This window comes from Plectrocnemia conspersa, unplaced genomic scaffold (assembly GCF_051122295.1).
Source record: "Plectrocnemia conspersa isolate PC_06_02 unplaced genomic scaffold, ASM5112229v1 ptg000001l, whole genome shotgun sequence".
Lineage (NCBI taxonomy): Eukaryota > Metazoa > Arthropoda > Insecta > Trichoptera > Polycentropodidae > Plectrocnemia > Plectrocnemia conspersa.
In genome coordinates this window covers 20,371,579-20,394,397 of record NW_028277165.1, presented here as the reverse complement: position 1 = coordinate 20,394,397, position 22,819 = coordinate 20,371,579, and the positions used below count along the sequence as shown (strand labels likewise).

At 30.7% G+C, this 22,819-nt stretch overlaps 1 protein-coding gene across 1 annotated transcript in view; it reads right to left on the bottom strand.

Annotated features, from left to right (window-relative positions):
* The window catches only part of LOC148239150 (uncharacterized), a 250,026-nt gene extending 228,361 nt beyond the window's left edge, over positions 1-21,665 (bottom strand). The window contains exon 1 of the mRNA XM_088196194.1: positions 21,003-21,665. Coding sequence (XP_088052320.1) covers positions 21,003-21,339 — 337 coding nt within the window. The 5' untranslated portion in view covers positions 21,340-21,665. The remainder of the gene's footprint in view (positions 1-21,002) is intronic.
* Between the last annotated feature and the right edge of the window lie 1,154 nt (positions 21,666-22,819).

The following is a 22,819-nucleotide window of genomic DNA, read 5'->3' as shown; positions in this document are numbered from 1 at the left end:
ACTAATGATATAAAAAATCGATTGATAAAATATAATTAAAAATATTTTGCACCAACGGCGTCGCCTACATGCTGTCTATTTTGACCTTATAATATTTCTGGCGAGATATTCTGGTCCATCCGCGGTCACCGCCCACTAAAAACAATGCACTCGTGACTGGTGACGTGTTAATATGCGGCACATGACTGTAATTATATTCCAGAAAAGCACTTTTCACGAGAAAACATTAATAAAAATATTCATAATGAAACACTGCTGTATATAGTGATGCTAAAAGAACAATTTCAAAATCAGAAGTAATCATTTATCTTTCCATGTACGGATAAAACTCATATAAAACGCAATTCTTTTACCAATATCAAACACCAGTTTTCTTGTACAGACATGTGATGCAATATAAAGTTCGATCGTGATTCTGTTCCATTTGCTTGTTGAATGTGATACAGTATGATAAAAAACTCGCGAATTTAATATAATGCATATTGCTAACAAACTTATATGAATAAGTTATTGAAACTAAACGCGATCGTCTCATATTTTAATATTGGTTTCTAATCACCACATATAACAATAATTTAGTTTTACTCATTATATATTCATCTCAATTTTCCTAATTGCAATGCAAATTAAATTAATGTATATATTTGGTCGTAGTAATTAAGTAAAACGAAGTATTATATAAATAGCACTCTACTACAATTTTCCTTTTTTAGCAATAAACTAATTACATCAATAGACCGACCATACATATCTAAAAATAAAATAATTTTGAATTAATAGTTATATGAAAGGATGTATCTAAATCCCATTTATGTATATAATATGTATGAGTATAATAGTAAAGTTAACAGAATATTAAGCATATCAACAACCGATTATATTTAGAATATACAATATTATCTTATTTTAAACTAATGCATTGTAATTCGTCATTGTTATATAGCAATGCTAATTAACAATTTTATGATATTACTGTATTTCATAAAATATATTAGCTACTGTATTTCTTAGCAATTAAAATATAATTAAATTAATCAAATTATTAATTTACGAATATTGAACAGAGAGAAAGGCTTCTGCCTGACTTATTAATAAATTAATCACCCCTATATTTATCTAAGGCTAGCGAAATCAGATAAAGCATGCTATGAGATAATCAAATAGAATTAATTACATCAATATACACATGAATGATTAATAAGGGTTCTAAAATGTAGATATTTTTAAATTCTCTAAAAAATATATATATTTAAATTAATGTTGATATATTGCTAGATGTGAGTAACCAACATACTATTTTTCAGGTCATAGATTGATAATTCAACTCCGATTTAATCTTATTGTCCATTTATAGACTAATGGAGCAATTTATCATAGTGTTTTTTATTTTTATTTTGCTTATAGCAGACTCAAAAGAAACGAGATTTTCAGAACACAGAAGTACAATGCGACACAACTTTTGATGTAAACATTTTTTTGTATTAAAAAAATAAAAAGCATTTATTAAGACCCAGACTCCTATCTGCTAACGTTCCATAAAGTGCAATATTAAGCCCCTTGTTACTTGAAATATTTACTTATATTAAAAAAAAGACATCTATTGATTATAAATTGTATAGGATATAATAATTTAAAATAATAATAAAGATGTCACCGGTTCCTACATGTTTAATTGACTTACTCAATTGGTACAGATTTGCCCGTTGTAACGCATTGGGCTTACAATGGAAGATTTAATAAAAATAAATAAATTAAATAAATTTGTTGCCGACACGGGAATTGTATGCTTATGTCCTGATTTTGAAGTCCGAGGGTTGATTTTTTGTTAAGATTCATTTTGTGTTGCCTAATTTGTTGTGCAAATATTGAGAAATGTTTTCCGTGGGTTAAACTCTAGATTCAAAGAGAGAAGCAGCGGCTTCTGCTATGTTCACTAGTCTGAAATTAGGTTGACTCCCTTTTAGTCTAAGCTAAGCCAAGTTGGAGAGCTCTTGAAGATATGATGCCTTAAACTCAAAATTTGATGTTTGAGTGTGAATGCTAGTGAAAGAAATCTATGTGAAATTATTAGAGCAATTCTCAGACGAAGTTTTTGATAGGAAAACCTCGGATGAAGCTCGGGTGGGAAATTTTGTTGCTGCCTGAATGCAGACGTTGCAAAGGTTACCTGTTCAGTGGGACGAGCAATCACAGAAGCGTGGCGAGTTTTTTAAAACAAATTTCTTTAACCGAACTAAATGCCGAATTGATTACCGAATTTTATAATTAATTAGCATAAGTTTTTTTATTTCATATGTGAATAGAGGAGTGGTTCAATTGGCGAACCTGACACAGATACATATACTCTTACCGATAAATTCATGAACGAATTAAATTTTACAAATATGTGGTATTATTTCAATAATGATATTTAAACAGATGATCAATTTCCCAAAATAAAATAAGAAGATTAATTGTAAGTAAATAAAAATCTAACACCATGTGAATGGTATTTGTCAAGAAGCTTGTCTGAAAAACAATCTTTGTTATGTAGGTATTACATAATTGTATTTTATTTTAAGTCTGATTTCTCTGCCTCATACTGTACGAGTAAATTATGCTGTCGTATATTAAAAGTTGCGATCGCAGGTCTACATATTTGAGTTAAATTAGATAAAACGTCGATACCAGAACAGCGAATCTCAAGAAATTGCGAGCACACAGAGTTTGGAAGATTTTGCATTAGCTTAATGCGCGTTCATTGTGCTCGCACAATAATAATTATTGAAGGAACGAATATTCTTCAGCACAGCTTGCAAAATCCGAGCCATAGTAGGTAGGAATGTTTGAATTTAAAGCAGACCGTGCTGCTACTTCCCCACCTTCCATTTCCAGGCTTATTACGTACCCTTTGTCGAAGTGAATAAATCAAACTCGCGTGTTTAGAGCGCGCGCGTCGGAGGGGCCTCATTGTCGAGAACAATGAGGGCAAATAATAATCGCGAAACAATTTTCGGCGGCGTTTTCCACCATCCAGATGTACTTTGCTGCATTGAGGCTCAGGACAAACTTCCGCCACTCGGCAAGAACTGCCTCCTTTGTCTTAGGCACATTTCGGCTCGCAGCCGCCCACATCGTCGCCACCACCCTCTGTATATGGGGACGCGGTGCTGTACCTGCACTTCCGATGCCAAACGATTAAACCATACGTTTTGTATTGAACTTTGTTCTTAATCTGCCCTCGCTCCGATGATTAATGGCACCCAATTACGATAAAGGGAAAAATCGTTCGCCGGTTCAATTAGTACTCGTATTTTAATGATGCCTCGCTATAAATATCCGACTTTGCGCCTCGGCCCTGTATATATATATGTACATATGGTATTATTAGATTTAAAGGCTATATCGATAATTTTATTTTATAAATGTAAAAAGACATAAATAAAATAACAATACATCTATATCATTATCTAAATAAAGATACTTCAATTCATTTTTTTTTTCAAAAAGATTGATAAAGTATTTTTTAAATATATTGAAAATACATATTGAAAATTTTCTAACAATGAGCTCATAGATAATATTTTTTTATATAATAAAATAAATGATACAGTTACAATATCGTAAGAACTTGATTCACAAATATAACCCTTTTATTCAGCGGAAAGTCCATTTATCAACGGAGGGGAATTTACTCTATATTCGAATTGATCCAAAAGATTTTTTAAGAGCCCAGCCAGGCAAGTAAACCAACTTCTCCCTTCAAGTACTAATGATTTATGGAATATTCGTATGTTTCAATACTTGTTTTATCCTGTAAATATAAATACAATTAAATAAAAAATCTATGCTAATAATATAATTGTAGTAAAAGTTATCCAAAGACCACACATTTAATTCAATATGTATATTACTATTGAAAGCGGTAGATATTTTGAAATAAATTAAAGAACTTCTAAACAGCTTGGTATCACCAGAAATAACTTTTCACAAGATAAAACTTTAAATAAAGTGTTGGACACTGTTATTCTAAATTCATCTTATACAAATCAACACACATTTTTCCATTTTTTTGGATATACAATGCGAAAAAAATATACTTTTAAAAATCAAATTCATATTTAAAGCTACACAATTTTAATATCTAAACGCAAGATTTTATATATATATATATATATATATATATATATATATATATATATATATATATATATATATATATATATATATATATATATATATATATATATATTTATTACTTTATTTAAACTTTTACTTCCGTTTTTTAATAGTTGATGAAATTTTTAACACCTGAATTTACATTAAAAAATGAAATGTTTAATACAAATAAATTTCCTAAAGAGTGACGTATGAACAAATATTTGAATGTTTACTTTTGAGCACAAGCGAAGGTAACGCTAACTAATATGTGGACAAACACTATTGTACAAATATATAACTACAAACGGTAATATTCTAAGACGCTTCTTTATGAATAGAGTGTGAATTACTATAATTGTATAATATTTAATTTGATAAAACGCAACCTTAGTATAATTCGAATTTTCTCAGAGCTCTCATACACACACGTGCGATTTTATTTAGGTCAGATTTATAAGATCCGAGAGAGACAAAATATCAGATAAAACCTCTTGGGAATCAACCACATGCGATATGATATTGATAAGGCTTTCGTAAAACCGGGAGTCCCTCATCGAAACGATGCTGGAAAATGGTTTATTAATAAATTTATTACAATACCCACGACGCGATAATAATAATAAAAGTGTGTGTACATTTATTTACAAACAAATGTGAACTGAAGGTTAAATCGAAGATTTTTTACTAGCGTAGTGTTTTAACGTGTTGTTTTTATACTCTGGCTTTTCTTGATGAAATATATTTTTTATACAATAAAGGCACAACCGTGTTATGATTACCTATTAAAAAGTTAATATATATTTATGCGGCATATAACAACGTCTTCGCGGAATAAATACAATGTCTCGTAAAAATTTACACAAAAAAATGATGAAAAACATTTGCTTATATTTTCATCGAAATAAAATATGCATGTAATATGTATAGCACATCGTTATTAAAAATTAAATATAGAACTTTAATCTAACCGTTATTTTAATTTCTGCTCTAAAAAATATAGATTTATAGATAAATACTACATTTTTGTAATCATTAATATTTTTAACAACCCATATACTAGTATTGGTTAATAATTGATACAACAATTAAATTTATAAAAATAATTACAATGAGTTATTTTGATCTAAACGGAATATTCGTTACACGTAACTCAAAAGAAAAAAATAATTCTGCCTGTATTGTGTCTACTGTAAAGCATGTTGGTGATTCCGTGATGGTTTTTAATTTGATTTTCAACTCATCAGGAGTTAAAAATCAAATTAAAACAGATGACATTTTAAGAAAAGAAAAATATAAAACATTTTTTATATTTGCGTTAACACAGTCAGTTAGAGAGCTATCTATTTCATCAAAATTCATAATTGAGAAAGAGATAACAAATATGATAAATTGGATAGCTCTCGAACTGACTGTGTTAACGCAAATATAGTATAGTTATTGTTTTCAGCATGACAATGACCCAAAATATACATCAAAATTATACCGAGAGTATATGGACCTAAAAGAAAGGTAAAAATTTTTAAAAGTGATATGTCCACCTCAATCGCCGGATTTAAATCCAATAAAACTTTTGTGGGACGAGCTTGATCAAAAAATGTATCAAAACTCGATCAACTCACTAAACGCATTGTGGGAATAGTTAGAAAGTGAGTGGAGTTAATTACCTATGGAAAATTAAAAAAAAGTGGAACGTTTACCTAGATTAGTAAAATCAGTACTAATATGCATTTTTTATCTTAAATTCCTATAATAAATGATAAAATTATTAAAAAAACTATTTGGTTTTAAACTTTTGAATGGCTTTGTAATTTATTTTTCAATTTGCGGTCGGCAACACGTGGCCAGCAGGGCGATATTTGTTGTGCCCAAAATACTATCATTAGCAAAGATTGAGAAAATTATGAAATCTCGGTTATTTAAGGCTATTCTTCCCGCAAATCGTTAGAATTTTTTTATTAAAAATAAATAAATATTAATAAAAAAACATAATACTTTGGTAAAATAAATTTAAATTTAAAACAATAAATTATGAATTAATAATTGATTCGTATGTGGGGACCGATTTATTTGGCCACAAGCTAGTCAGCGCTCTGGAAACACTGACGTCGCGTCGGCGAGAGCAACACCAATATTTTGGCGACTACAACGGAAGTTTGACGACCGGCGGTGCATCATACCATTTAATACCTATTTAACGATTACCTAGCGGCTCGAATTGCCTCCCATCACCTTTTGTTCGTTCGTAATATGTCCGCCAAAAATAAAATGGTTTAAAATATCTGCGACATATTGACTTTGAAATTTAATTAGATTTTGTGGAAACATCAATACCAAAACATATTGCAGTCTTTGATTTATAAAAAAAACAATTCCTCATTTATAACAAACGATACAATGATAGCTTAAATAAACTACGACCATCTCTTTTTTACAAAAAAAAACATATAAAACTATTTTTGTCATGCAATCAAATCAATATTTTTAACAGCATTTTCACAGGTCACTCTGTGGACGTGTATTTATATTTTTCGTACGTTTACGCAATATAAGTTAAGAGGCACTCATTTAGACGGACGAGCACTCGTATACGCCGTCGACCAAAGAATATTTTGGCACAACGAAAATTTCGTATACGGAATACGCAACGCGAGGCGGCTGGTCCAGGTATGAAATAATTCAAATCCGCGAATAAAAGGCACGGAAAAAATATCCAGGGCCTTCTGAATTTATACACCTTTTTCCAGGAGATATATACTATGCCGCATTATGGGGCCGATGCGTCAGGGGTCGTACTTTTTTCGCTACATTTGCTTAAGATATGTGCCGGGATCCGAACGGGGATATACGCACTCGCTCTGCTTCACTCTCCTCTCTATCAAAACACCTGAGGAAAATTACAATTTTAAATTTGGGTCGGGGGCGATGAATAAACGCGTTTATAAATCGTAAATGTACAGAATTGAACGAAAAGTGTATTTAATGCGATAACGTCGGGTAGTGCGTTACAAATTTGGCAACGAGGCGTGGATCGCAAGCGGCGCGCAATGTCGCTGACGCAGCGCATTACATAGCTTCGAGAATTTAAGCATTTTGGTTGTATTTTCAAACGGTGGAATTACTGACGCATTTTAATTAGTTATACATTGACTAATTGACGGAGAAATTAAAAGCGTGGTTAAGAAATCACCTACGTTTTTTATTATAAATAATTTTAATCAATAAAATATCAAGAAGGTAAATTTGTAAATCCAAATATAGAGTACAATAATCGCAAGCAAATGGACCTACATATGAAACCGCATTTTAAAGATATTATTTGTGGATCGTCATGATATCAGAATGCGTCTCTCTTACCCTAAGTCGTATAAAATGTTAGTCGCTTTGCAGGCTTCAAGTCATTTATACGGGAAATATGTCCGGCCGACTTAAGACATTGTATTTTAATATACATAAATAGTTTCAACTTGCAAAAAAATATGATATTTTTTTTTGCAAAATAAAACTATTAATATCATATTTATTATACACGTCTCGTGATATGTTGATACTTTTCGGATCCCGGTAATGATCCAAAGCTACGAATCGAGTCTAGGAAATTAAAAAAGTCCGGGATAGATAAACCCTAGCTGTAACATTATGATACGCCTCTGAAATGAGAATAATAAATAAAAACAATTATTATAAATACTTTTGTTATTTTTAATTACTAATCTGACCATCATAGGTTTACAGGTTTTCCCAATGCGTAATATGCAATTTATTTATATATGTATTAAAAATGAAAAATAAAAAAATTAAAATTAAACATTTTTTCCAGCCGTTTATAGCTCTCGCTGAAATCAAATTGTGTTTGGCAAGCTCATTGAGAAGCTGGATGGCTTGTACAAGAGGAGCATTCTCAAGCGCTGACGTCCTGACCGCAGCGGGAAAGAATAAGGGACGCGATCCCAGGTCTTTAGACTACGAGCATTTGAAGGGCTGTCGACACCGCTTCTTAGCAACTTTAGAAAGTGGTTCATAGTGATGTAATGTTTTAAGAACCATTGCATATTTTAATATAATTTATTTTTATATTCTTCTCCTACCATCTCTTTAAATCAGTTATCCATCGGTTTAATAAGAGGAGGTAAAATGTTGTATTAAATACTAAACATATAGATGACCATATGTGTAAATTGTCTAACTGCACTTTTGAATAACAATTACTTAACAATGCCACTCTTAAAAAGCTATAAAAACAAGTCGTCATACAATTTGAAAGTTATATTGCCACTAAAACACTGCAAAATCTGTCACAAAATTGTTATTACTATAAACATATTTAAAACACAGTTTTTGATCGCTATGTTGAAGTTACCAATTTTGTGGCTACTTAATTTACAATTTGATTATCATAATTATTTTATTTTATCTGATTTTATAATACACAAATATTATTTTTCAAAATATTGTCATAAATCAAACATTAGAAAATTGTATAAATATATAAATATATAATAAAGTATAATATTTTAAAACAATATTTAAAGAACCCATAAAATAAAGTTTTATCATTAATAATGTAAGAAAAATATTTCACAAGAAAAATAATATTAAAAAAGCAATTTAAATTGTCCGAATACTTTATACGTCAAAAAACGAATTATACACATAAATGTGCACACAATTCAAGAATAAAATATTAAATTGCGAATATTCCAAGTCGAAATAGTATTACGCATAAAAAGATCCACGTTCTTGTGATCATTTTTCATTTTGAAAAATTAATGCATAGGCGACCTTAATGGTGGGATCGAGGGCTATTACAAAAATTACTCATCCTTTTATCATATAAACTCATATACATACATTTAATATAATGCGTATACTTACAAGATTTGTAAAGGTTCTCCAAACGCATTAATTTGAAAGCGTGCACACACATCTGAGCCGAGCTGAGCCGAAAATTAAGTTGAATGATTTCAGGAGCGGGGCTCATTAATACAAAATAATCCGGTTCAAAGGTAAGCAAATTTTGGGCGGAGTGGTCTTAATTAAAACACCGAAAGGTGCGGCACCGGATTAAGTATGGCGAAAACCCAGAGACCCTGGCAATTAGCGAGAACGGCCCAAGTAGGCACACGAGTACCTACACACACAATAAACGAGTCAGTGCAAAAAATGTCGAAATGCACGGAGGCACTACGTAGGTATTCTTCATCAAAACCGAATTAATTTCGAACAAAGAAAGGAGAAAGAGGAAAGAAGCAATTTTTAATGACGCTTGCTAGAAGTCTTTGTCTTGTTAGGGTCTCTTGAATAATTTGCCCTTTTGCCATTTCGTTTATCGGTGAGTATAGGACACGTAGTGGGAATTTGGGAGTGTACTTCAAACGGAGTAATGAATATAATTAAAATTTAAAAAAATAATCTAATTAACAAAATAAATCTTAAAATATAATAATGAACCGTTTTAAAACTTTCTAAAAAAAACCTGAATGTTTATCTTTGCATTCATTAACAATACCTAAATACTATTTAATTGAATATACAATGTGGTTCAAAACAAACCAAGTTGAATTTAATTGTTTATAATATATATATTATGATAACACTAGCTTTATTTTTGCGCAATTATATTTTTTCAGTTTTTATTAATATTTAAAAATAAAATGATTATAAAGAAATACGATAGTACAACCTTATATAAATTATTACGATATACGATAGTACAACTTCATATTTCAATATCAAAATATATTTGAAAATGAAATACGATATTACAAGACTATTCATGTGTATAAATATAATAAAAACATTATTTTAATTTCACTTTTTTGCCTTTTAGTTCAACATATGTATTGATTAAATCATCATATTTAATATCTTCAACCATATATTATTTAATAAAAATACATATGCTAAAATTAAAACATCTTAATATATTCTCAGTTTATTTCACCTTAAAAGCCAAAGATTTCTCAGCAGTGTCACTTATATATGTATTACAATACTAGCTGTATTAATCGGCTTCGTCCAGAATAGATACAATTAAAATGAATTTTATTCACCCTGTTATTACAAATTTAATTCAATACTTTTTAGCCTTTTGTTTTAACGTATTGCAGTAGCACGGTCATCAGCAAGTGCGAAGGGGGAGGGGAAGAAAAAGTGGCCGAAGCCTTAGGCACTTGAATCGGGGAGCGCCAAAATCATCATTACAAATTTATACTTCAAATATACGCTTTAAGCAATTGTTCTAAATTAGAGAAATATATTAAAGGCAATAAAACGACATTCTTTATTATGCTGAAAATAATTTGGCATTATGAGGTTCATCAAATGATATTGACAGTAAAGATTGCGGCATTTTTATTAAGCTGCCATGTCGAATCAGTAAAACATTCATGAAAAGTAATAACTCTACTTGCCCCTGAAGTGAGGAAAATTAGTTTAAATGAAATTCATAAGGCAAAGTTTTTTCCATTGCTTTCTATTGTACTACAGAGTGCGCTAATAACTTAAATTTTAAGATATTTTAATATTAAAAAAAATATTCATTATTCCATCGAGGAAATGTTTGTTAATTTTAACGAATCAAAATAGCACACAGAAGAGAGACTAGCTCGAGAATTTTTGGATGAATTGCAGTCTGGCAACTTTGCAATTGAATATTTCTGACCTTATATGGTACAATTTACAATGACGCGTATATGGCTGGAAAATATAAAGAAGTGCAATCTCGATTTATTAAAGTAAAGGAATTTGCGTATATGATATCATGTTTGTCACATTCTTAGAATCCTTTTCAAGTTCACGCTGCCAGCGTATCGTTGAAAATGGTGACATTTGTTGGTACAGTCCAAAATGTATTTGTTTTTTCTAAATAATACTAATGACATCCAAAAAAAATCTGTATTCATAAACAGTTGTTAATGATCTTGATCGTTTAAGAGGACCTCATAATAATGAAGAAAAAATGGGAAATCAGGAGCGTGAGAAAATATAAGGCAACTAAAATATTAGATCACTTTATCTGCATCTTTATAATGTGAAACAACATCTTGAAAGAAATAAACCACAACTGTTTCTATTACTATAAAACTAATATAAAATCTAAGAAATACAATAGTCACAATAAAAAATAAAATGTTTCATACTTTCCAACAACAGAGTATAAATCTACCAAAGTCATTAAATGTAGAACATATATTTTCGGAAAAATAGAAACGAAAATTTCTGAAATAACGGAAATATGAAGCTTTCGGTGAAAATGACCATTTAAATGCACAGACGGGTTGAGACAATAATCAAGCGACTAAACTTACCGTTTTTTATCAAATTTATTAGCAATAGTATGTTAAAGTATTTCATCCATTTTTTTACATAGTTATGCAATTTAATTCATTTTAATTTTAAGATCCTATTCATGGTCCTGGTGCATGTTAAACAAAATAATTCTGGCACTATTTATTTTTCATTAATTATTAATTCAAATATTTACTAAAAATATAATAATATTATAAGTCAGCATTTCCCTTGTTGTTCTAAGGGGCTCCCGACATTGCGGCTCTTAGACCGATATTTAATAGAAAGATTGCGCTTGAATACAAACAATTAATCAGACCTATCTTAACATTTGCCTGTCTAGTTTAGGGGTTGCGCCAGTAATACTTTGTTTTTTCTAAATTTCAATTCATCTAAAACTAAACTATAAAAATAGTACATAATACACATTTTTATATTATCTTGAAAAACTTCATAAGCCTTCAAACACTAACAATCAGTAAACGACATTTACATACCAGAAAATACTATAAAAATATTTTGGGTAGCCACTATAACCCACTGAACACTTTTATTGAGACTATGATAAAAACAAACTTAAAGTTTATTAAAAGCACATATTACTATAGATGCTGAACAACATATTTCAATGTCTCTAAATGTTTAGCTAGATGTATTCAAATTAGCACTTAATCATTGTTTTTTCTTTAAATTGTAATAACATCATAGTTACAATTAATATTTTTTTATTACATTGTAGCTAATAACAAAATTGTTAACATAAAAATGATAATAAATCAGTATAGCATGTGCTCAATTAATTATTATAATATCTTTATTGAAATATGTTTTATGAAAAGAAAGCTGTTTCCTTTTCTTAAAGAAGGCATATTTTCCTGACTGTGTATAAAAAACCCTGATCTAGGTTAACCTTATCCACTACTAGGTGTTCTAATTACAATTTTTAATTTGTTCGTTCACTAACAAGATGTCATTAAAAGGATATCAAAGCCAAACTTGACTGTATCAATTTACATTTTTAATTAAAACTCCATCACAAGTCACCTAACAGAAACCGAAATGAAACTGAAAATGCTTGGCTTTGATACCAATCCAATCTCTTATATATAATATATTAAGCGAACACATTAAGGATCTTTATCACAAAATGACACAAACACATAAAATAATACTAAAAAGCAAATCAATAGTATCAATGCGATTAGTTAGCTTATGTTTTGGTAATTTACTTGAATTTAGGGACTAAGAGCTTAATTTCTTCTTCGCCCATTATCTTGTTAATTGATTATAATGAAAGTGCTTTAACTATCATCACCTCTTGACTTGAGAAATTGATTACATCGACGTCTATATTGATTAACGCAATATTAATAATGAAGTGTTATTAATTTGAAGCCGAACGTTTTAAGTACTTCAGTAATTATTTAAAAGACTCCGGAAAAAAATATATGCGAGTTTTAAAAGCCCGTTATTGGTTTTATACTAATATAACTTAAATAAATCCACCTACCTACAAAGTACTATTTATAAAACAAAAATATGCTTTGATCAAGAATTTTACAGCGGAACGCCCTGTAAAAAAATCGAATTACAATGATTTAAACTGAATTTTTTTTAGTGGAACAAACAAACTTTGTACAAAGTTATAACGAAAATACAATATTATAAGAATTCAAAAATTTAATTAATCAAACTAACTTATTTTAAGTGGTGGAGACACTTAGGAATATTAAGATCCAGTTAAGTTATGGGTCTAATCACCAACCGTCAATGCTTAATTATTGAGTGATTTAAGTATAGGAGTCACGCATTTTATGTTGATTACATTTTTTGTCTTTTGAATTTTGGTCAATTTTCTATATTCATCCGGCACGTTATGACCGTTATAAGTCTTTAGAAAATTGCTATCTTGCGTTTGACCCTGATATTCTAGATAATTCACATATATAAACAAAGTATTATCTAATGTGTAGTCTTAAAGAGCATCTCGAGAAGATCAATTGACGCTATATCGTTAATCTCAATGCGGCAATTGATCGAAGTGCACCAATTGTTACCAATCATAAAGACGGACGTAATTTGATACGAACGCAACAGTGCCTTTTATATGTGCCGTGCATATGTCGTAATCTGGCTTAGTGGGTCCTAGTTTTATTACGGGCCCCATTGTGCCGTCGACATTTCGAAGATTGCACGAAGGAGAAGACCCTGCATTATTTTCGTGAACAATTCACATTTTTCGCGTCGGAATGAAGACGGAATAGGACGTGACAAATTCGCCCTGTCAAATCCGACATGAGCGTCTTTTGAATGCTTGTACCACTTTGAAGTCTCGACTTTTTCAATTTTCTGGTATAAAAGAAACACGTTTTTTACTGTCTAAGATATTCTAAGATATTCGGTAATCGAGTCTTATAATTATACTTTCATCGTTATGCGTTCAGTTAATAATAATAGCACCATAATAGTTTTTTAATAAACTTATTACTTTTCTATTCGAAGAGCGTGCTTAAAATTGTAGATAATTTTACATGATGTAATACATTAAATTTAAAGATATATTTTCAACTAATTTGATTTAAAAATAACAAAATTTGGCATGTTTAACAAGTAATATAGAGTTGTGACAATGAAACCTGAGATGTTATTTTATTTAATTTTAAAATAAACCTGGACCGCACTCTCAATTGCATTTCTTGAAGTTCAAGTACCTTAAACTCCAATGTAAATGTTCAAGTATATGTCAGACCGAGAATGGAAGAATAAGTCCTCAGACGAAATGTTTGAGTGAAAGTTATTCCTAGTTATCATGGTCCAAGTAATTATATGAATGTCCCTTTCATAGTGGATTCTCTAGTACGTTCAAATATTTGAAATAAATAGATTAGAAATAGCTACGCGCGATATATACTTTCAAGGCGATACATATTTCATCATTTATGATTTATAGCGCGTATTTAATCCGTTAAGTGTTCTCCCATGGTGTTTCGTTTTAAACAAACAAACTTATTTTTTTATTCAACGGTAAAAATGCTTTTATAAAAATGAACTGACACTTTTTATAATTATATGCGTTAATCTTTACAATTATAGATAGAGGAACGGTTCTATTGATAAACCCGACAAAACAAACGAGAGTGGCATGATGTGGATATTATTTCTATTGTCACTCAAAAAGAAGAATGGAGTGAGAATACAAGTGAAAAAAATACTAGCAATTACTTTAGTCTTTACTGGAATACATCAACCTACAGGGGATTCGAATATAACAACATAATAGCTCTTAGAAAAATCAAAAGTAAATAAAATAATAAAAATTAAAACTAATAATAATAAAAATCTGTATTGTAAATATATTATACATATTTTAAAAACAAATAAAAATTGATAGGTTTCATTATCCGTGCCCTTTCTTTTCAACAGTATACCGAAATTCTTAACTCTCTCGAATTGAGAACACACGTATATTTCATTAGCTCATTAGCTTTACACTTTTAATAGTAAAGACTAATATTGATTCTAGACATCACATATTATTTACATGTCGGCTTCCTGAGAAGCTTTTTGATTTTCTTTTCTACAAGATTTTTGCCCCAATTAAACAACTGGATCAATTAACCCGAATCCATTATAATATCAAATCGCCAAGGCTGCCGAGCTGACGGGGGCGTAACGAAACACGTTCAGACCCGCAACCATAAACTGCTACTCCGTTACGCTAGAAAGCGTCATGTGTGTGCCGCCACATGCGTGTGCATACACACATACCTACGTACTACACACTGTACGTATTCATGTCGCAAATCGAACAGATTCGGTTTTATCGCCTGAAAGTGAATTTGACTTCTGGAAATTCCATACCTCGCGAACGGGAGTCAGCCGAGCGGCAAATTTGAATGTACGACGCCCGAAATGAAAGTTGGCCGGGCCTCGTAACGGTAGACCTCAGTTTTTCTGCGAATTTCCAATCTTTTTTATAAAAAAAAAAAACAGCAGGGTCGCACGTGGACATCGGCTTGTTTTTGGCGACACGTTTTCGCAATGTCATTGGAATATAGTACGCCCATGGAATTTAATCGCCCGATATAGAGACAATGGTGTGTGGGCGTTGGCCCGATCGAAATCTCAGCACTAATTATAATGTTTTTCTAGCAATTCTGAAACAAATAGAGCGACGGAAGTGATAGCATATCTTCATTGCTTTACAAAATGTGTAATGTAAACATTATACGTATATGTATTATACATAGGGGCAATTACAGAGAGAAATCATGTATTTTAAATCTCTAACAATTTTCTCTGTGCACTCCACTAATAAATGATTGATTAAAAGTTAAGAAAAAAAATTCATTATTGTTTATTCACAAAAACATGTCATTGATTAACTGATTCAAATAGAAAATCTAGGGAAGTTTAGAAAAAATGAGAAATAATTGAATATTTTTGGCCCATATCCATAAACAAGTAAGTTTAAACTTTCAAATAACAGTTCAAAGCAGCATATAATTTATTGCTATACTAAAAACTTGCTAAAGATTATCCTGAAATAATTTCACTAAAATATATTTTCTCTAGTACATTCATTGTCACTGGGGGTTGCAATACTGATATTGGGTAGGGTTGCCAAATTTATTGATATTCAAACCGGAACATACACCATCCAAAATCGTATTTAAATTTATACATACATATTAGTTAATTTGGTGATTTGATACAGGAAGCAAAGGCGTTAAACCGGGACAATCATGGAATACCAGGACACCTAGGCAAAAATCGACCTTCGGTACTACCGACAATATTTTTTTTTAAATCCGTACATATTATTTGTTAAAAACGATATCTGTATGGTTTAGAACTACAAAAACGACGATGCCCATATTGCTTAAAAGCAAAAGCGATGATGCGTATTGTAGATTAACTTAAGTAGTTTTATCAGGGTAGGATATTAAAGTAGAATAATATTATCCCTTTAAGTCTAAGAGGGCCGAGATATCGGCCCACCTTACCTATGCTAAAATCACACCGACCGATATTTTGACGCAAATTTTTAAAATTCAATTAAACATGTTCGATATTTTTTTGTATATTTTTATATGCACGACGTGTCAACATAAATGGAATACATTTGATCTCTGGCAGCTCTAAGGGTACCTTGCAATTCCCAGTAATTCTGTTATGTAACAGAGTAATAATCACACGTTTTTATGATAAGGATGGCTGGCGAAGATAAAACAAAAGCAGGTCTTTTTTTATTGTTGTAACAACAAAATATTGCTTTTTATTACTTCACATCATTGAGAGTACACAAAAGAAGTCTAAAGTTTTTAAAACACATGTATTATATAATTTATTTAAAAATGCAAAGCAATGATTTTTATTAAACAAATTGCATATGTTAGGCCAAATTTTCTGGGACTAAAAGGGTTGTACAGTATTTACGTATTTTTGTGTTTCTTACTTTTAACATTAGTAGAAATAAGTATACGAGAAATAAATCTTTCGAAAAAAAATATTCTTGCGATATTCTAAAATTAATATTTAATGTGCAATAATTAGAATACAATAATATGAATAAATCACATCTCAATCACAAACATAATAGAAATATGTTTTTTACAAGAAAAATGTCACATTTTGAACAAACAGATTAACAATTTTTTATCCACATTTTCTCATAAGGTTCTTTCGAATAATCGTAACTGGCAAAAAATGAGTAATATATTTTATTGGAATAAATTGGCAGGTGGTGCTCTCGCTCCTGTTATGAAAATTTAGGAGGCATGCAGAAGCAGTCGATCAAAGACGATATTTTCCTAGATATATTTTCCTAAAAGAAAGAAGATTTGACGGGCAAATTTTCGAAATTATTTTTTTATAATTAATGAAAGTGTTTTAATTGAAATAATTTGTAATTAAAATATTTATTTATCACAATAGCTTCCGGGGTATTCGAATGTTTTGGTTTTTTCTAATCTATAAACATTATGAATCATGAGAGCGATACTCGGATTATTTTTTCGGCTAATTAATTAAAATAATAATGTCAATAACGTTAATACCGGTAATGACTGTTTTTCTCTTTATATAATACCGGTATTGGAAATTCCGGTATTTTTGCAATCCCTTATTGTCACGCATACACTAACTAGGCAATGTAAACATTGACCATCATTTTTAGTTAAAGCATACATGATTACATTTCATGTATACTTTAACTGGGCATTACATTAATCAACTAATCAGAGTATAAACTGACTGACATAAGCTAGTTGAAGCGATTCTTGAAGAAATCGTTTGTACTGATAATCGTGACATTAGAACTGTAACTGAATGTGCTACCTGAGAGTTAGGTTTCACGTTTTAGTAATAACAGTACTGCCACATTTTACGATCTGACATAGCTCTAAAGATCATATTTATGTTATTATTTGTGCAAACGTGGTTGTTTTTATGTTTGTAAAAAAATGTGGATATTTTATTAACTTTATTTCTCAACTTTCTAAATAACCTTAATTTATTTAGTATTATATTCATTACCAGTCTTATATGTGACAATTGTATAATACATTTACCCGTTATGTTCGCTCGATCGTAAAACTTTTTCAATGCATTCCAAACGTGCTTAATAAAGTTTTGCTCACAATAGAGATATTTAGTCAAATTTTTTCAAAGTCACTTCCAACTCGCTTGCACGAGTTCACGAATAAAATTCTCTAGTAAAACTCAATACCCTTAAATGATTTAGACCGAGTAAGTATTATAAATGTGTCAACGATGATATGTAAATGTAAGTTAGCCACTTCATATTTACTTCCACGATCTATTTGATGGAATTTCATTGTGAGTGTCAAAACCCTATCACTGTGACTACTTTCTGGGGTAGATAAAGTCCGTGGGAAAGGCACTGGAAGCAGGGCGTTTATCTCGCCCGATAAACTTCGACAGCGGGGTCATTCATGGTTTCGTAAATTTGCATAAAACTCGTTCTCTCTCTCCCTCTCTTTGGGTTTCTAAATTTGACCCGCTAAAAGTTGGCGGCAATTAAACCGAGCACAGGAATTGAATTGAATATCATAATTCGATCGTGGCACATTGCGCTATAGTAGGCGCGCGTTAACTTCGAATTCTGTTCGTTCGAGGGCCACGCCCACTGGGAAAAGACAAACACACACACATTGTGAAAGCATCGTTTTGAAGTCAACGTTTTTACAAATATCGCGGCCTTCTAAATAGCTCTCGAGGCAGCTACTATATCAGTGACTCTCATCGCATCATATTCAGAGAACATCCTCTTGTTCCTTTTACATGGCACGATGCCAAAAACTATCATTTTTTTACACGCTTTTCTAAAAGTCAGACTGTTGAGTTGCATAATACGACTCATATAAATGGTATAGCAGATAATGTAACAGGATATCGAATACTCGCGTTATATTTATTTGGTGCAATCTTCAACTTTTAGCGTCACACAATAGTTACAATACGCCGTGGGTAAGTTCAAGATTGTGGTATCTACTTCTAGTTTGTATTATATACAGATACAGATAGGTTTTTAGCATTTTTAATTTAATTCTACGTAATCAGTAATTTAAAAAAAATATAAGTAAAATAGCAAAAAAATATAATTGAATAAAAAAACAGGTATATTGTTAATCTATTATTTAAAAATCAGCTCTAAATATTAAAGTTATTTCAGTTACCGTGCAAACACCTACCCAATGAGAAGTATATAAAATGGGCTAAGAAAATTAAGAAGATGTTTATTTAGCATGAACTTTTAAAGATATAGATAAAAATAAGAAAATCCTTTTTTAATATTATTAAGCAACTGAATGGGTACAAAATTCGTTTGAAAAAATAAAGAACAAAAAATAAAACTAATAAAATATCAGTGAATCTGATTAAGAAATAAATATTTTAGTACTCCGTTATCATATATGCACGACCTATTTCTATTTAATTAATCACACGATCTTCATCTATGATATAAAAAAATCTAATTTGTAAAAATAGAGTGGAATTACAATTATATAATAATCACTAATTACAAAATATTTATTGTGATTATAAGACTAGACTGAATACATACTGGGCCGTTTTTTCTCGCTTTATTATAGTAATATCCTTTGATAACAAATACATACAATAATTCATGCATGTATGGACTTAAATTACAAATATATTAGTTTTGCTGTTTTTATTTTATTTTTAAATTAATCATTAGCAAATTAAAATTTATGAAACCAATAAAAATATAATTACTTTTTAATATTAAATACGTTTTAAAAATACTAAATTTATTTTTAGCTATGTTCCTCATTCGTATTTTTGCATACAAATGAGCTGTAATATAATAATAAAATATAATTCAAAATAAAGATAAATTGATTGAAAAGATGACTGACGCACAAAGGAAACTTCATTTGAGAAATATCTTGATATTTATGAAAGGGGCGCGCCCACTAGTTTTAAAAAACTTAAATTTTTATCGGTATTTACAAATTAATAAGTTTGGCTTAGTGTACATATTATTTGTTTTTCCCATGTTATATTTAAAAAAATGCTTTTAAAGCATTTTTGTATTATTCGACGTATTTTGTAATAAGACCGTGAGATAAAATAAAGAACAAAAACGTTGCAATTTAAAACTTTTTTTTATAAATCAACAAAAAATAATCTGTTATCAGTATTTTTATCAGAAAACAGTTTGACAAATTATTTTGTTATTAAAATAAAAATATATTTTACTTTAATAACAAATTAAAAAATAAGTTTTATTATATAATTATTGCATTAGAAGTATTTTATTTTAAAACTGAATTTGATCGATAAGATAAGTTTTTTATATTAAATAAATAAATCAGTGGGCGTGTTTTTGTTACATAAAAATATTGCGAAATATCTTAATGCTTATGAAAGGGGGCGCGCCCAACAGTTTGGTGAACTGCTTTATTATTAGAATCATATTTTTTTAAATGCAAATATATTATTAGCTTTTGATTTATATTGGTTTCATAATGTTTTGTTAAATATCTGTTTATTACAATATTTGAAATAAATTACTTAAAATTCGAAACAAAAGTTTCTTTTTTAATTTAAATTTGCGATAAGACCGAAGACGCACGATAAAATGAAAATAAAAATCCATTTAATTGAAGACAAGAGTTTACTTTGTATTTTGTTAAAATAAATTAATTTTGGCAAAAAAAATATGTTTTTGTACAATTTTTATTTAAAGTATCATAATTGAGATACAATAAATAATTAAGGAGTTTTTTTATTTTAAATGAATAATGGAGATATATTTTAATTTTATTCGCAATAAGCTCCCGATGCTTATGAATGATTAAGCGTACTTTTTAATTATTAGAATATATTATAGAAATGGATTGTTGAGTTTCATTTTATTTAAAATTTGTTCGCGATAAAATAAAATAAATAAAAGCGATCGAATCGAGAACAAGAGAGAAGTACTTTTTGTTTTGTTTTTAAAAACCAGTTTTGCATTCGCGTTAGTGTCGTTCGTTTTGCAAAAAGATAATGTGTTATCAGTGGGCGTGATTATGTTACAATACCTGTGTGCGTTCTGAGATGGGCCTTCAGATGGGAACTCTTGCCGTACAGCTTGTCGCAGCCGCTGTAGATGCAGCGGTGGGTCTTGTGAGGCGGAGCCCTGTCCCCGTTCCTGGGGGCCAAGGCTGCTCGGGGGCCGAGGGCGGAGCGCCTCTTGACGGAGGCTCCACACGCCTCTTTGGCCACCACCCCCTTGTCTCTGTCGCACTTTTCGTTGAACTTGGCCAAGATCCTGGCCATGGCGTAGTGGGCCGTCGGGGGCGCAGCCTCCGCGGGGCCCCCGCGGCCCGCCGACATGGCCAGCAGGCAATGGGCCGCGAACCTCATCTCTTGGTCCATCACCGCGGCTATTTCTTCGACCTTGCGAATAACATCGAATAGACCATTTCAAATATGCGTCTAGCAACACTTATCGCGCACTCTGAAACTTTTCCGAAAGTTGTTTCAGTCGAAACTTTTGTGTTTGTTTTTCTTTTACTTTTTTTGGGCAAAACGTTCGCTTCGGAAACGAACGCGCCGCGGAGGGTTCAACGCGCGTCGTTTTGAACGCGAGACGATATCCGGAGTGTCATAACGGCGCGGCGCTGTCAAAATATTATTATTTTGTACGCGGGCACGACGAACGCGCGCGCGCGAGTTCACGCGGCGAGCTCACGCCGAACACTGAGCAGCTCCATGTGTCCAAAGTGGGCGTGCGCATGCGCGAGCGCCCGCAAATACAAATGCATGCGAACGCACGGAAACGTCATTCGCTTGCCTTCGCCAAAATTGAAACCCCACGCACAACACAACACATCACAACACTTAACTAATAATTACGTACAATAACAGCTTAAGATTAGAAGCAATGCAATTTTCAATCATAGTCGGCCCTAGTTCACTGACGGAAAGTTCACTGACAACATTTCACCGACCCGACCCGCAAATCGTCGAACGGAAAGTTCCCCGATTTTACGATTCTTCGCCGATGATTCATTTATTAAAAAAACATAAAACGTCAGTTAACACATATAATTTTTTAGTTTGTCATTTTATCCGTCAAATAAATATAATATTTTTTAATATTTTCAAAACGAAGCGATAAAAAAGGGTCTAGTACAGCGATACTCAACCTGCGGCCCGCCAAGCTATTATGTGCACACTAATATTCATAACAATTTTTGACAAATGTGTTATTCCTTCAATTAAAAAATGTAATGATATATTATACATATTAATTTATAATAAAATACATATTAAAACGTATCAATAGACATAATATATAAAATATCTCAAATAGCTGATAATTAAATATCATCTTATATATCGTTATTATTATTTTAAATTAATTTATTTCCGTATATTGAGATTTAAAAAATATTCAATATAACTAAATTGTTAACAATGCAAAAAATCATGTTTTTAAATTAATATAATTATAAAATTGACAGGACACAAAGTGAAAAAAAATTTTCACTCCATTTTAATTTTTTTTATTATTTACCTAATAATATACATAATCATATTCTAAAAATAAGTATGTACACGACAAAATTTAAATATTACTCATTCAATTGAAGGCCAATTTATGTATTATATTTAAAATTTGCAAATATGTGAGTGATGTTCCGTGTGAGCAATATTCATACGAGCAATCGACTTGTGAGCGGTCGATTTGTGACAAATTTTTGTGTGAGAAGTTGCCATGAGATATGTTCACAAAAATATTTGTGTACAAAATATTTAAATAAACAATAATGTGGAACCATATTGGGATTATTTCATCCTGTTAGTAAAACATGAATAAAATAACTAGATTTAATAAATTTGTGATTATGTG